At 39.4% G+C, this 17,342-nt stretch overlaps 1 protein-coding gene across 4 annotated transcripts in view; it reads right to left on the reverse strand.

The window, feature by feature from the left end:
- EXD1 (exonuclease 3'-5' domain containing 1) overlaps window positions 1-17,342 on the reverse strand; it is a 74,794-nt gene that overhangs the window by 28,007 nt on the left and 29,445 nt on the right. For all 4 annotated transcript variants that reach the window (XM_071214115.1, XM_058293948.2, XM_058293947.2 and 1 more), the window contains 2 exons: window positions 16,186-16,244; window positions 11,586-11,672 (listed from right to left, as the gene is read on the reverse strand). In XM_071214115.1, coding sequence (XP_071070216.1) covers window positions 11,586-11,672; window positions 16,186-16,244 — 146 coding nt within the window. The remainder of the gene's footprint in view (window positions 1-11,585; window positions 11,673-16,185; window positions 16,245-17,342) is intronic.

Genomic DNA, 17,342 nt, shown 5'->3' on the forward strand with positions numbered 1-17,342 from the left:
TGCATACCAATGTTCATAGTGGCATTATTCATGATTTCAAAAAGATGGAAACAACTGAGGTGCCCATCAACCAATGAATGGATAAACAAACTATGATGTATTCACGCAATGGAACATTATGAAGCTATAAGAAGAAATGAAGTCATGACGTATGTGACAACATGGATGAGCCTGAAGGACATTACATTGAGTGAAGCAAGCCAGACACAAAAGGACAAATATGGTATGACTGAGCTATTATGAACTAAACTGTATACACTCATGGAGTTAATAACTAAAATACAGGTCATCAGAAAACAGAATGAGGCTAGAGAATGAAAACCTGAGGATTAATTTGTGCAGAATTGGTAAAAAGGTTGTGTGTTAATCTTTGGAAATGAAAAGATGAAAGCACAACAAAGTGTTTTTTGTTTGTTTTTAAAGATTTATTTATTTATCCCCTCCCCCCCATTGTCTGCTCTCTGTGTCTATTCACTATGTGATCTTCTGTGTCTGTTTGTCTTCTTTTTAGGCGGCACCAGGAACCAATCCTGGGTCTTCCAGAGTGGGAGAAAGGTGTTCAATATCTTGTGCTATCTTCACCCCTTGATCTGCTGTGTCTTATTGTTGCTCCTCTGTGTCTCTTTTTGTTGCAACATCTTACTGCGCCAGCTCTCCATTTGGGCCAGTTAACTGTACAGGCCAGCACTCCACTCAGGCCAGCTTGCCTTCACCAGGAGGCCCCAAGAATCAAACCCTGGACCTCCCATATGGTAGATGGGAGTTCAATCACTTGAGCCACATCCACTTCCCACAACATAGTGTTTTTAACTAGCAGTGCTATTATATGGGTATAACGGTGGCTGAAAGGGAAAGCCTAAGGTCATGTATATTACTAGAAGGAAAGCTAAAAAATTTAACATGGACTATATAGCATAGTAAAACCTCATGTGAAATATGAATATTCCAAGACTGTTTTTCTTGGAAACTGAACAAATGTATGTAATGTTACAAGATGTTAATATCAGGCAAAAAAACCCCACAACATATGCTAAGTGAAAGAAACCAGACACAAAGCACTACATATTGTATAATACATTTTTTAAAAAATAGAGAAAAATAATAAATAAAACAGAAATATTACCCACCTTAAAAAAAAAAAAGCCAGAGATGTGATGACCACTGGCTTATGAAGTAAAGATTGGTGTAATGATAAATTATTGAAGCCACAAGTTGAATAAAGAGGTAGAACTAGAAAAAAATGTAAATATAAATTAATTTATAAAGATGGAATTAGATTAGTGGTTACATAGGGCTGGGAAATGATAGAGGGATTGAGAGGTGACTGTTAAGGGGTGTGGAATTTTTTTTTTTGGAGTAATGAAATTGTTCTAAAATCTTCTGTGGTGATGAATGCACAACCCTATGTTTATAATAAAAGCCACTGATAGTACACTTTGGATAGATTGTATGGTATGTGAATATATCTCAATAAAACTACTTTAAAAAAAACTTAAAGGATATAGATAGCAAAGGGAAATTTATACCCTTCAATGCTTATATTAAAAAAGAAGAAAGAGTTAAAACCAAATACCTAACTGCACACCTGGAGGAACTAGAAAAAGAACAGCAAACAATTCCAAAGCAAGCAGAAGAAAAGAAATAATAAAGATTAGAGCAGAAAAGATGAAATGGAGAATTAAAAAACAATAGAGAAAATCAACAGAAAAGTTGGTTCTTCAAAAAGATCAACAAAATCAAATAAATCCCTAGCTAGATTAACAATGCAAAAAAGAGAGAAGATGCAATTAATAAAATCAGAAATGAGAAGGGGGACATTAGCACTGACCCAGCAATAAAGAAGATCATATGATCAACTGAATGACAACAAACTAGACAAAGATTTTGAAATGGACAAATTTCTGGAAACACATGAACAAACCACACTGACCCTAGAAGACATAAAAGACCTCAACAAACCAATTACCAGTAAAAAACTGAAACAGTCATCAAAAACCTCCCTGAAACGGTAGGAGGGCAGGACCAGATAGCTTCACAGGTGAATTCTACCAATCATTTAAGGAAGCAGATGTGGGTCAAGCAGCTGGGTGCCCACCTACTGCATGGGAGGTCCTGGGTTCAGTTCCTGGTGCCTCCTAAAAATAAAAACAAACAACAAGCAAAACAAACAAACAAAATAACTTAGGGGAGCTGATGTGGCTCAGTGGTTGAGCATCGTGTTCCCACAAACAAGGTCCCGGGTTCAATTGAACAGGAAGGAATGCTACCAAACTCATTCTATGAAGCTAAAATCACCCTAATACCAAAGCCAAATTAAAGATATTATGAAAAAAAGAAAATTACAGACCAATTTCTTTAATGAATATAGATGCAAAAATCCTCAACAAAATACTTGTTAACCAAATCCAAAACACATTTTTAAAAAATTATACATCTTGACTAAGTGGGCTTTATACCTGGTAAGGAAGGGTGGTTCAACATATGAAAATCAACCAGGGTAATACAACACATTAATAAACTGAAGAAGAAAAATTACATAATCATTTCAATAGATGCCGAAAAGGCATTTGACAAAGTGCAACATCCCTTCTTGATAAAAACACTCTGAAAGATAGGAATAGAAGGAAACTTTCTCAATATGATAAAGTGCATATATGAAAAACTCACTGCTGACATTGTACTCAGTGAAGAAAGACTGAAAGCTGTCCCACTGAGATAGGGAACAATACAAGGATACAAACTCTCCACTGTTATTCAATGTGGTGCTAGAAGTTCTAGCTAGAGCAATTAGGCAAGAAAAAGAAATAAAGGCACCTAAATAGGAAAGGAAGAAGTAAAACTTGCACTATTTGCTGATAATATGATCCTATACTTAGAAAATCCAAAAAAATCCACAAAAAAACTATTAGAACTTATAGATGGTTTTAGCAAAGCAGTGGGATACAAGATTAAGACACAAACATTGATAACATTTTTTACGCTACTAATGAAAAATCTGAGGAGGAATGTAGAAAAAAAATTCCATTTACAATAATCACTAAAATAATAAAATATTTAGGAATAAATTTAACCAAGGACATAAAGAACCTATACTAGAAAACTATAAAACATTGCTAAAAGAAACCAAAGATGATCTAAACAAATGGAAAGATATTCCATGTTCATGGGTTGGAAGACTAAGTAACATTAAGATGTCATTTCTACCCAAACTGATCTACAGATTTAACACAATCCCAATAAAAATTCCAATATCCCTTTTTGTAGAATTGGAAAAGCCAGTAATCAAATTTATCCTGAATAGCTGAAAATAACTTTAAAAAGAATGAAATTGGAGGATGTGGCAGTTTGAAATTATTTTATGAATCCCAAAAAGAGAATTATGTTTGTAAACTAATCTATTCCTCTGGGTATGATACTCTTGGATTGCATTAAATTCAATTGAGGGGACTTTGATTAGATTACTTGATAAGATTTCTTTAGGGTTTTTGATTGGTCTACTTCAGTGAGGTGTGACTCAGGTTGAGTCCCCACCTCCTTGCTGGGTCTGATATAAATAGACTCACATGGATAGACACAGAAAAAGGGAACAGCCATGCTTCATCCTGCCATGGAAGAGAGAGGACTACAGGGTAGCTTAAGCATGAAGCCATGGGAAGCAAATGTGGCTCAACTGATGGAGCGTTCATCTACCATATGGAGGGTCCAGGGTTCGATCCCCAGGGCCTCCTGACCCGTGTGGTGAGCTGGCCCACATGCAGTGCTGCTGCCGTATGCAAGGAGTGCCGTGTCACGCTGGTGTGACCCCGCATAGGGGTCCCCCACAAGGAGAGCTGCCCCACATGAAAAAAGCACAGCCCATCCAGGAGACACTGCACAGATGGAGAGCTGACGCAGCAAAATGAGGCAACAAAAAAGAGACACAGTTTCCCAGTGCCACAGGATAATGCAAGTGGACGCAGAAAAACACACAGTGAATGGACACAGCAGACAACAGAGGGGAAGGGGAGAGGAATAAATAAAAAATAAAAAAGCATGAAGCCAAGAGGCTGAGCCTAAAGAGCAGCTCAAGAGCCCAGAGGGAAAGGCTTAAACCTCTGCAGAGATCAGCAACCATCTTGCTTCACCACGTGGCAACATGCCAGGATCAACATTGCTGGCTTTGGTGAGAAAGCATCTCTGTTGATGACTTGATTTGGACATTTCATTGCCTTGTAACTGTAAGCTTTTACCTCAAATAAATCCCCTTTATAAAAGCCAACACATTTTCAGTACTTTGTACTGGCACCTCTTTGGCAAACTAAAACAAAGAACTCTCACTTCCAGGCTTTAGAGCATATTATCTAGCTACAGTGGTAAAAACAGAATGGTTCTGGCATAAAGATAGACAGATTGATCAATGGAATCAAATTGAGAGTTAAGAAATTGACCCTCACGTCTATGGTCAAGTGATTTTTGACAAGGTTATCAAATCCACTCAGCTGGGTCAGAACAGCCTATTCAACAAACTGTGTGTGGAAAACTAGCTATCCATATCTAACATCTTATACAAAAATTGAGTCAAAATGGATCATGGATGGGAGGGAGATGTGGCTCAATTGATAGAGCTTCTGCTTACTATATGAGAGGACCCGGGTTTGATCCCTAGGGCCTCCTGGCAAAAAAGAAGAGAAAGCATGCTTGCATGGCAAGCCAGTGCCTGCACGAGTGCTCATGTGAGTGCCTGCGTGGTGAGCCAGTGCCCTGCACAAGTGAGTTACACAGCAAGATGATAATGCATCAAAAGAGAGAGACAAGGGGAGAGTCAAGGAGAAACACAGCAGAAACCAGGAACTGAGGTGGTGCAATTGACAGGGAACATCTCTCCCCATCAGAGGTCTCCAGGATTGAATCCTGGTGAATTCTAGAGGAAAGAAAACGAGAAGAGAAGACAACACAGATGGCAAAAACAGCAGAGCAGGAGGAGGGGAAGGGGGGAAAATAAATAAATAAATCTTAAAAAAAAAAACGGATCATGGATATAAATACAAAAATTAGAATCATAAAACTCCTAGAAGAAAATGTACAGATATAGCTTCAGGATCTTGTGGTTGGTGGTAGTTTCTTGGACCTTACACACAACATTCAAGCAACAAAAGAAAAAATAGGTAAATGGGACTGCCTCAAAATTAAACACTTTCATATTTCAAACGCTTTTGTTAAGAAGGTGAAAAGACAGCCAACTCAATGGGAAAAAAATCTTTGGAAACTCCATATTTGATAAGGGATTGAGCACACAATGGCAAAACAACAAACAACCCAATATTAAGGGGAAAAAGAATTGAATAGACATTTTCCCAAAGTGAATACGAATGGCCAAAAGACACATGAAAGGTTGTTCAACATCACTAGCTATTAGGGAAATGCAGATCAAAAAAGCACAATGGGGGAAACGGACTTTGGCCCAGTGGTTAGGGCGTCTGTCTACCACATGGGAGGTCCACGGTTCAAACCCCGGGCCTCCTTGACCCGTGTGGAGCTGGCCACGCGCAGTGCTGATGCGCGCAAGGAGTGTCGTGCCACGCAAGGGTGTCCCCCGCGTGGGGGAGCCCCACGCGCAAGGAGTGCGCCCGTGAGGAAAGCCGCCCAGCGTGAAAAGAGAGTGCAGCCTGCCCAGGAATGGCGCCGCCCACACTTCCCGTGCCGCTGACGACAACAGAAGCGGACAAAGAAACAAGACGCAGCAAATAGCCACCAAGAACAGACAACCAGGGGAGGGGGGGAATTAAATAAATAAATAAATCTTAAAAAAAAAAAAAAAGCACAATGGGGAGTGTGCCCCATAAGGAGAACCGCCCAGCATGAAGGGAAGTGCAGTCTGCCCAGGAATGGTGCTGCACACATGGAGAGCTGACACAACAAGATGACGCAACAAAAAGAAACACAAATTCCTGTGCCGCTGACAACAGAAGTGGACAAAGAAGACGACGCAGCAAATAGACACAGAGAAATTATTAAATAAAAAAATCTTTAAAAAAAAAAGCACAATAGGATATCCTCTCACATCATACAGAATGGATATTCAAACAAACAAACAAACAGAAAACCGTAAGTGCTGGAGAGGATATAGAGAAAATAGGTACACTCCTTCATTGTTGGTGGGAATGTAAAATGGTGCAGCCTCTGTGGAAAGACAATTTGGCTGTTCTTCAAGAAACTACATATAGAACTGCCATATTATCCAGCAATCGTGTTATTAGGAAAATATTCAGAAGAACAGAAAGCAAGGATGCAAACACCAATGTCTGCATACCAATGTTCACAGTGGCATTATTCACAATTGCTAAAAAATGCCTAAATGTCGATTAACTCATGAATGGATAAACAAGATGTGGAATATTCATACGATGGAATATTATTCAGCTGTAAAAAGAATCAATGAGGAAAGCACATGACACCATGGAGGAACCTTGAGGATATTGTGTTGAGTGAAGCAAACTAGGCACAAAAGGATGAATACTGTATGGTCTCACTAATATGAACTAAATACAATGAATAGACTAATGTGTTGGACTATGAAGTGTAGGTTGGTGGGAGATGGAATGTGGGATGAGAAGGGGAAGACAATGCTGGTTATATGTAGAATGTTTAATAAGGTCAAATGTAAATATGTGGTAATGGACTTGATGGTAACATAATGAATGTAACAAACACTTGATTATGGGTGTGATGTGGCTGAAACAATTAGTCTAGGGAGATTAACGTTAGTTGGATGACAAATGGAGGATAATAGAGGAAATGTAAAACAATGACTTTGGTGGTAGATGAGGATTGTGGTTAATAATATAAATATAGGAAAGTTCTTCTATTACAAGGTGTTAAGAATTGTTGACACATGGGAAAAATATAACTAATGTAATTTATATAGTTAAAAACAACATTGTAATGTTTTTGTAGCAAAGGCAAAGAAGGTACTATATTAATGCTAACAGTAAAAAAAGGAATATGGGGTTTGGTTTTATGAGATATGAATATAATTAAGCATTTTTTCTTTTCTTTTTTTTCGTTAATAGGGAGAACTTGATTGTGTCATTTAATTAATCTGTGTTCATATGTGTACCTTTCTGAACACTAGAGGATCAACTGAGTGAACAGTTGGAATTAGATGGATAAAAGTACCTTGACAGAAATTTTTAGGAGTAATGCTTCCATAACTTGTTAAGCTGCCTTTTTCTGTTATTTTATTTTTTAATTTGAAATAAGTTTTGAATTTTAAAAATTTTACATATTGGTGAGTCTAGGTGAAGAATATTTTGGAGTTCATTGTACTACTATTGCAACTTTTTGGTGGGTGTAGCAATTTGATATGATTGATGAATTCCAAAAAGAAATATTGGATTATGTTTGTACACTGATATTTTTCTCTGGGCATATTAGATTATATTGGATTCATAGGTTTACTTGATTAAGTAATTATGTAAACCTCTTGTGCCAGTAGGCACCCTTTGGTGGGTGGGGACTCACAAGTAAAAGGCATGGCAAAGAACAGTTAGGGGTTTTTGATGTTGGAGTTTGATACTGAAGCCTTAAGCTAGAGCCCTGGGAAGTAAGCTCACAGAGGAAATAGAAGCAAGCCCCAGAAAGAGAGGAACCCTGAACCCAGGAAAAAAGAACCCTGAGGAAGGAAAGAACCCAGGAAGCCTGAACCCTTGCAGATATCAGCAGCCATCTTGCTCTACCATGTGGAAATAGACTTTGGTAAGAGAAGTAACTTACGCTTTATGGCCTGGTATCTGTAAGCTCCTACCCCAAATATATACCCTTTATAAAAATCAACTGATTTCTGGTATTTTGCATCAGCACCCCTTTGGCTGACTAATACAGTGGGTAAGAGTTCTTTCAAAAGAAAAAGAAAAAAGAAGGAATAATAAACATATTATTAGAGATAAGAGAATACCATAAATAACATTTCAACGTGTTAAAAGTAGTTGGCTCTCACTATGGAAAACAGTTTGGTAGTTCCTCAAAAAGTTAAACAGAGAATTACCATATGAACCAGCAATTCCATTCCTAGGTATATACACTAAAGAATTGAAAACAGTAACTAAAACAGATAATTGTACACCAAAGTTCATAGCAGCATTATTCATAATAACCAAAAGATGGAAACAATCCAAGTTTCCATCAATTGATGAATGGGTAAATAAAAGGTATTACATACAAACAACGGAATATTATTCAGCCTTAAAAAGCAATGAAGTTCTGAATATCATCCATTGGATAAAAGCTGAAAACATTATGCTCAATGAAATACACAAAATGACAGATATTATATGATTCTTATGTGAAATATATAGGAAAAGAAATTCATAGAGACAGAAAGTATATTAGGGAAGCAAATGTGGCTCAAGCCTTGGCTCCTGTCTATTACATGGGAGGTCCAGGGTTTGATTCCTGGGGCCTCCTGATGAAGGTAAGCTAGTCCATGCGGAGAGCTGGCCCATGTAGAGTGCTGGCCCATGCGGTGAGCTGGCCTGAGGGGAGTGCTGGCCCATGCAGAAGTGCTGGCCTGCACAGCAAGCAGGCCCAAGTGGAAAGCTGGCATAGCAAGATGATGCAACAAAAAGAAACAGAGAGGAGAGACAATAAGAGACACAGCAGACCACAGAGCTGAGGTGGTGCAAGAGATTCAGCACCTCTCTCCCACTCTGAAGGTCCCAAGATTGGTTTTCCCGGTGCTCTCTAAAGAGAAGACAAGCGGACACAGAAGAATGCACAGTGAATGGACACAGAGAGCAAACAATGGGGGGGCAGGGAGAAGCTGCAGCGGAGGGCAGATATAAATAAATAAATCTTTAAAAAAAAGAAAGTACATTAGAGGCTACCAGGGGCTGGGAGGAGAGAGGAATTTGAAGTTATTGCTTAATGTGTAAAGACTTTCTACTTGGGGTAATAGAAAGGTTTTGGTAATGGTTGGAGGGGATGGCAGCAAAATACTGTGAATGTAATTAATGCTACTGAATTGTACACTTGAAAATGGTTAAAATGGCAAATTTTATGTTATGTATTGTTATCACAACAACAAAAAGAGGTGTCTCTGAAGGTAGGAGGATTGGGGCTACTTTTATTTTCCTCTTAAGCCTTTTATCACCTTTTTTTTTTTTTTTTGCTTTTAAAATACAGTGCATAATACTTTGATTTTAAAAATTTAATGGAGGGCAGCTGATGTAGCTCAAGTGATTGGGTTTCCACCTACCGCACTGAGGTCCCAGGTTCAGTTTTTGGTGCCTCCTGGAAAAAGTAAGCTGGCACAACAGGCAGGCACAGCAAGCTGACCCAACAAGATGAATCAACAAAGAGACATAAAGAGGAAAGACAATGAGAGACACAACAAACCATGGAACTTCGGTGGCTCAAGAGATTGAGTGCCTCCCTCCCACATGGGAGGCCCCAGGTTCCGTTCCCAGTTCCCAGTGCCTCCTAAAGAGAAGACAAGCAGACACAAAAAGCACACACCAAATGGACAAAGAAAGCAGAGTGACTGCAAACTGAGGGGGAGGCAGATTAAATAATTATAATAAATCTTAAAAAAAAAAAGTATTGGGAAGCAGATGTGGCTCAAGCAATTGGGCTCCCATCTACCATACAGGAGGTCCAGGGTTCGATACCCAGGGCCTCCTGATGAAGGCAAGCTGCCCATGTGGCAAGCTGGCCCACGTGGAGTGCTGCCCTGCACAGGAGTGCTGGCCCACATGGAAAGCTGATGCAGCAAGATGATGCAACAAAAAGAGACACAGAGGAGAGACAGTAAGAGATGCAGCAGACCAGGGAGCTGAGGTGGCACAAGAGAATGATTGCCTCTCTCCCACTCTGGAAGGTCCCAGGATCGGTCCCAGAGCTGCCTAATGAAAATACAAGCAGACACAGAAGAACACACAGTGAATGGACACAGAGAGCAGACAATGGAGGAAGGGGGGAGAAAGAAAGAAATCTTAAAAAAAAAAAAGTATTAAAAGAAATTTAATGGAGAGAAAAAGGAAGCTGCCATATTTGATTCAGCCATGTGAAAAAGGCTCCGGGGGAAGGCAGACATCTGCGGCCATCTTTGCCACATGGCAAGACGCCAGAATCACCAGTAGTTGACTTTGGTGAGAAAGCATCTCTGTTGATGCCTTGATTTGGACCTTTCACAGCCTCAGAACTGTAAGTTTTTACCCCTAAAAAATTTCTCATTATAAAAGAAAAAAAAATAATGTATAGGCCCAAGGACCTGGCTGAAAAAAAATGTGCCCATTAATTTGCTTCCAGTCATAAAAGAGAATAGCCATAACCAATCGAACATCCTCTTTATACCTAGAACACAAAAGTGGGCAAATAAGGAAATAATCTAGAGCTGCCCAGGCTTGCATTACCAAAAAGTCTACTCTTTTGCTCTGGTAAAGAGCAGTTTGGTTTGTTTAAAATAATTTGCATTTATGCTACTAAATCAAACCTAGTCACCTGAAAGCTAATGTTCACCTAAAAAATGCATGGAGCAAGAGAAAGGCTGGGCTTATATACCTCCATTTCTTTCCCATAGGGAAGGCAAACATCCCAGAGTACAGAGTTCAAGAAGGCAAACTGCAACCCTAATGAAATATTCTCAGTCAGTGAGTGAAATTGGCCTTAACCAGAGGGTAGAAGGCACTGGTTGGGCTTCATCCTGTTTCTTTGGCTGTCCTTAAATACCGTTCCTGCTGGGTTTGATCCAGAAGTGGCTACCCATCCCTTAGTTTCTCAAGGCTGTCTACAAACTTCTTTTGAAGCAATCAGACCCTCACAGGTCCAGGGAAACTAAAGTGACATGGAAGAAACTTGCTGTGGAATGCTACCACTCTAAAAAGAAGTATAAGCAACTTTCCATATATCTAAAATGAGGCAACAGAGCTGGGAACCAAGACCCCAAGCAGAGCCTGCGAGTCAGCAATGATTATAAAAGTGAATCTAGGGAAGCCCATATGGCTCAACAGATAGAGCATCTGCCTACCACATGGGAGATCCAGGGTTCAAACCCAGGGCCTCCTGACCCTTATGATGAGCTGGCCCATGCACAGTGCTGATGCGTGCAAGGAGTGCTGTGCCACACAGGGGTATCCCCCGCGTAGGGGAGCCCCATGCACAAGGGGTGCGCCCCTTGAGGAGAGTCGCGCAGCGCAAAAAAAGTGCAGGCAGCCCAGGAGTGGCTCCGCATACACGGAGAGATGATGCAGCAAGATGATGCAACAAAAAGAGACACAGATTCCCTGTGCTGCTGACAAGAATACAAGCAGACACAGAAGAACACACAATGAATGGACACAGAAAACAGATAACTGAGGGGGGGAAGGGAGGGGAGGGGAGGGGAGAGAAATAAATAAAAAATAAATCTTAAAAAAAAAAAAGTGAATCTATAAGGAGACAGAGGCTCTTTCCTTTTGAAAAGAATTAATTCAGATTAGAAGAGTAAAAGATGTTCCAAGCAAGCTACAGAACAGTGACTGAAGGGTGACAGAAGGAAGACAAAAATTTATTTACCAGTGAATTTATACTTATTTCAAAATTAAAAAAAAAATTAGAAACCTATTTTTTACCTGAAGCCAACACAGTTTCCCATGACGACATACATTAGCTCCTTCTGCCGCCACACTCAGGACACTCTGCTTCTTGATGTGGAGCATCTGGTAAGAAAAGGAAGAAAAGGAAAAATATCCAGAGAATAAATATTGGAATTATAACATCATGAAAGTCACATATAAAATGGCCAGCAATAAATGAAGTAGATCATAGTTTTAGTTTTAAAATTTGTAAAATTTGAGTAACCAAAACCCAAGCGTCTATTTCAAATACACACATAAATTACCATTGAACATTTCTGATCCTCTTCAGTTTTAATAAAAGTATTCCACAACTAGAAAACAAATCACTTATACTCTGCATGCTAATCAGAGTTGAAAATTCAAGATATCTTTTGTTACCAATGAAGCTACTGGAAAGAATTCTAGTCTCTATGATTAGATTCCTCATGCAAAGAGCAGCACTTTAACATATGGCACTTTCCTGAAAGGAAAGGCACACACCTAGTGGCTGAGTTCAATAGTAACCACTGTTCAGAATGACAGAAACAATCAATCAACAGGTTCTTTAAAGCTGTGGATTCATTAAATTACTGAAAACTGAAATAGTAGTATCCCAGGAAAATACTCTTGTCATTTGATTATCTGTAATCTTTAAAACATGATACATAAAAAAATACAAAAAGAAGGAAAAAATGAACAATTCTATAATCCTTAACCCATAATTCATGAAAATATCTACATTTACCCATTTTACAGGTAGGTAAATTACTCAAGATTAGAAGGTCATGGTAACTTATGCTAGGCACAGTATCTTCCTTTAGAGAGAATAAAGTGTCCTACATTCTGAGTATCTCTCATCACTGATGAGAAAAGGGGCATGAATTTCAGTTCCATCCTCACTGAAAAACAAGAAGGCTAAGAACTGAGAACAAAGGCTGTATTTCACTACTGATAATAATTCCCAACTATTTCTTAAATTTCTAGAGCAAAAGTTCTTACCTCATTTTTCTATTCCCATAGAAAAATAAAGGATTTGTTGACATATTAAGAACAATTGCCATTCAATAATAAAAAGACAAATAACCCAATTTAAAAATGGGCAAAGGATCTGAATAGATACGTCTCCAAAAAAGATATACTAATGGCCAAAAAGCTTATGAAAAGATGTTCAGCATGATTAGCCATCAGAGAAATGCAAATAAATCAAAACCACCACTCTATACCCACTAGGGTGGCTATAATAAAAAAGAGATAATAACAAGTGTTGTTGAGGATGTGGAGAAATTGGAACCTTCATACACTACAGATGACAATATGAGAGGTGTAAAACATTCTGGCAGTTCCTCACATGGTTAAATATAGACCTCCCATAGGACCCAGCAATTCCACTCCTAGGTATATATTCAAGAGAAATAAAAACATATGACTACTATACATTTGTATACAAATATTCACAGTAGCAATATTCAAAAAAAGCCAAAAAAAAAGTAGAAACAACTCACATGCCTATCAACCGATTTATGGGCAAATAAAATGTGGTATTTCCATATAATAGAATATTATTTGGCAATAAAAAGTAACACATGATACACACTACAACATGGATGAACCTTAAAAACATTATACAAAGTGAAAGAAGCCAGACACAAAACGTCACATATTGTATGAGCCCATTGATATGAAATGTCTAGAAATGGCAAATCTATAGAGACAAAAAGTAAATTAGTGTTGTCTAGGGCTGAGATGGGGTAGTGAGGACAGGGGGGTGATAACTAGCTATGGGGCTTCTTTTGGAGGTAATAAAAATGTTCTAAAATTGATTGTGGTAATGGATGCACAACTCTGAATTTACTTAAAAAAAGCCACTGAATTGTATACTATAAATGGGTGAATTGTATGGTATATGAATTACATCTCAATAATGCTATTTTTTTTATTTAAAAGAATCTAATAAGAGAGAGGGAAAAAAAAGAATCTGTTGAGTGAAAGCTCTCCCTAGAATAACGTATTTGTGTACACACAAGCATAAGCTTTCATCTAAATAGGAAGCTCAATGACAATCACGTCCATTCGTTAGGTTCATGAAGTCCATTCGTGAACCTATCTGTGATGGTTAGACTAATGTGTCAACTTCAGTGAGGTAATTTTGCCCAGTTGTTTGGTCAAGCAAGCACTGGGCTAACTGTAATTCAAGGACATTTATGAACTTTAGTCACCAGTGAGTTGACTGCATAAATAGCTAATTACATTTACATCAGTCAGGGAGATTGCCATCAGCAATGAGTGATGCTTTATCCAATCAGTTGAAAGCCTTAAAAGGACAAGTGATTTTGGCATTCAGAGAGAATTTCCTAGCTTGTCTTTGGACAGCCAATGTCTCCAGGAGACTCATCGAGGACCTTTGCAAACTTTCATCGGAGCCCCTGATTTGCAGCCTCCCTGCAGAACCTGGACCCGTGCATCCCCACGGTCAGTGACAGACTCTTGTAAAATCTCATACTATTGACAGATATCTCCTGTTGATTCTGTTTCCCTAGAGAACCCTGACTAATACACTGCCCTAGGCTGAATAATTAGTCACTGCCCTTCTATAGTAAATAAATGATTATAGAAAAATTATTTAACTAGAGCATCCAGAGTGGTCCATGTGGTCCATTTAAAATATAAGTCAGATAATTTCTGACTGCTGAAAATCTGCCAGTTACTTTCCACCTCAATCAAGTCAAACTCAAAATCCTTACAAAGTCTAGGAAGCCTACATGATCTGCCTCCTATTCCCTTCCATCTCCTATGTCTCTTCTTCAATGTGGTTCTGCCACATTGACCTCCCTGCTATTTCTCTGCCTTAGTCAAGCTTGCACCAGCCTTGGGGCCTTTGCACTTATTTCAAGCTTCCTTAATTTCTTCAAATAGATACCCACAGAGCAGCTCCCATACTACTTACAGGTCTCTGCTCCAGAGTCATCTCCTCAGAGGTGACTCTCCATCACTCTATTCCCCACACATGCTTAATTTTTTTTCCATAGCACCTATCACCTGCTGACATACAATTATTTGTTTATTGTCTAGCATTAGAATATGAGCTCCTTGAGAGCAGGAACTTTTCTCTTTTTTTAAGCTATAATTATTTTTTATTTATTTTTTTACATTTAAAGAAGATTTTGGGAAACGGACTTTGGCCCAGTGGTTAGGGCGCCAGTCTACCACATGGGAGGTCCGCGGTTCAAACCCCGGGCCTCCTTGACCCGTGTGGAGCTGGCCCATGCGCAGTGCTGATGCGCGCAAGGAGTGCCCTGCCACGCAGGGGTGTCCCCCGCGTAGGGGAGCCCCACACGCAAGGAGTGCACCCGTAAGGAGAGCCGCCCAGCGTGAAAGAAAGTGCAGCCTGCCCAGGAATGGCGCCGCCCACACTTCCCGTGCCGCTGACGACAACAGAAGCGGACAAAGAAACAAGACGCAGCAAATAGACACAGAGAACAGACAACCGGGGGGGGGGGTTAAATAAATAAATAAATCTTTAAAAAAAATAAAAATAAATAAGGGATGGGGAAGTGGACTTGGCTCAATGGATAGAGCGTCTGCCTACCACATGGGAGGTCCGCAGTTCAAACCCAAGACCTCCTTGACCTGTGTGGAGCTGGCCCACACATAATGCTGATGAGTGCAAGGAGTGCAGTGCCACGCAGGGGTTTCCCCCTGTAGGGGAGTCCCACGCACAAGGAATGTGCCTCCTAAGGAGAGCCACCTAGCGTGAAAGAAAGTCCAGCCTGCCCAGGAGTGGCACCACACAGAGAGCTGATGCAGCAAGATGACACAACAAAAAGAGACACAGATTCCCGGGCCACTGACAAGAATAGAAGTGGACACAGAAGAACACACAGTGAATGGACACAGAGAGCAGAGAACTGGGGGGTGGAGGTGGGGAAGGGAAGAGAAATAAGTAAAAAATAAATAAATCTTTAAAAAAAATAGGGATGGAGCAGATGTGGCTTAAGTAGTTGAGCTCCCACCTCCCACACAGGAAGTCCTGGGTTCAGTTCCTGATGCTTCCTGAAAAAACAAAAACAAGTAAACAAAAAAACCAACTCAGGGAAGCTGATGTGGGACTCAGTGGCTGAGTGCTGGCTTCCCACATATGAGGTCCAGGGTTCAATCCCCTGCCCCAGTACCTAAAAAAAAATTGTGTGTGTGTATACACCCCACCCCCTCCCACACTTTCCCACATTATCAACATCTTTCATTATTGCAGTACATTTGTTACAATTGAACACATATTGAAACATTGCTGCTCACCACTGAATACAGTTTACATTACAGTTTATGCTCTGCCCACACAATTTTATAGGTTTTGACAAAATGTTTAATGACCTGTATCTGTCATTGCAATGTCATGCAGGACAATTCCAATGCCCCCAAAATGCCCCTATAGGAACTTTGTCTTGATAACTGTTTTACCCCAGAGTTTAGAACAGTGACTGAAATATAACAGGCACTCAAATATTAGTTGAATTAATAGGAAAAACACCAAAGATCTTATAATAAAGAGAAAATTTTAAGATACAGACATGTTACCCACATAAAGATAATACGGGGAATGACTAAGGGAAATACTTACTGCACCACCAAACTTCTGCTGGAACTGATCAATGACTGTATATGTCACCTCCTCTTCTTCTGTAGGAGAAGGATAACATTGGTTTTTTTTTGTTTTGTTTTTTTGGTCATCTTTAATGTATAGGATTTTACTCTATTTTTCATTTAACAATGAATATCCTTTTGGAAGACATGGCTTCCTAATACCTTTATTTATTATTATTATTTTTTTAACTTTTTTTGTTTACCTTTTTAAATTAAAGTTAATAGATCACAAAGAACATTACATTAAAAAACATAAAAAACATAAGATGTTCCCATATATCCCACTCCTCATCCCCCCACTCCATCATTTTTGTACATTGTATTTTTTTAAAGTTATATAGAGAAGGATAGGGAAGCAGGTTTGGCTCAACTGACAGAGCGTCTGCCTACCACATGGGAGGTCCAGGGTTCAAACCCAGGGCCTCCTGACCCATATGGTGAACTGGTCCACATGTAGTGCTGATGTGCGCAAGGAGTGCCATGCCATGCAGGGGTGTCCCTCATGTAGGGGAGCCCCACACACAAGAAGTGTGCCCCTCGAGGGGAGCTGCCCCATGCGAAAAAAGCACAGCCTGCCCAGGAGTGGCGCCGCACACATGGAGAGCTGATGCAGCAAGATGACACAACAAAAAAGAGACACAGATTCCTGGTGCTGCTGACAAGAATGCAAGCGGACAAAGAAGAACACAATATGAATGGACACAGAGAGCAGACAACGGGGTTGGGGGGATAAGGGGAGAGAAATATAAATAAATAAATTAATTAATTAAATTCGAAGCGATTTTCTGAAAAAAAAAAAAAAAGATATATAGAGAAGGATAACATTAGATATGCTTATCTTCCTTGACAAAAGAGTAGCCTTTCCACTAATTTTGGCTATACTCATAAATGGCTAAACTATTGCAACTCAAATGTCTATTATCTTATTATCACCTGTGTCAGCCCATCACACCCATTAACATCCTCTTTGTTCATTGAGAATAAACAAAAGCCCCACCAAGGATAATCTTATGACATAGACTATTTATTTATTTCCTATGATAATCCAGTAATGTTTTCTTCCTGACAGGTTTATGTCCTGGATATTTCAAGACATGCACTTTTAAAAAGCGTATTCAAAATAAAAAAATAATA

The sequence above is a fragment of the Dasypus novemcinctus genome, chromosome 3, assembly GCF_030445035.2.
Source record: "Dasypus novemcinctus isolate mDasNov1 chromosome 3, mDasNov1.1.hap2, whole genome shotgun sequence".
Classification (NCBI taxonomy): Eukaryota; Metazoa; Chordata; class Mammalia; order Cingulata; family Dasypodidae; genus Dasypus; species Dasypus novemcinctus.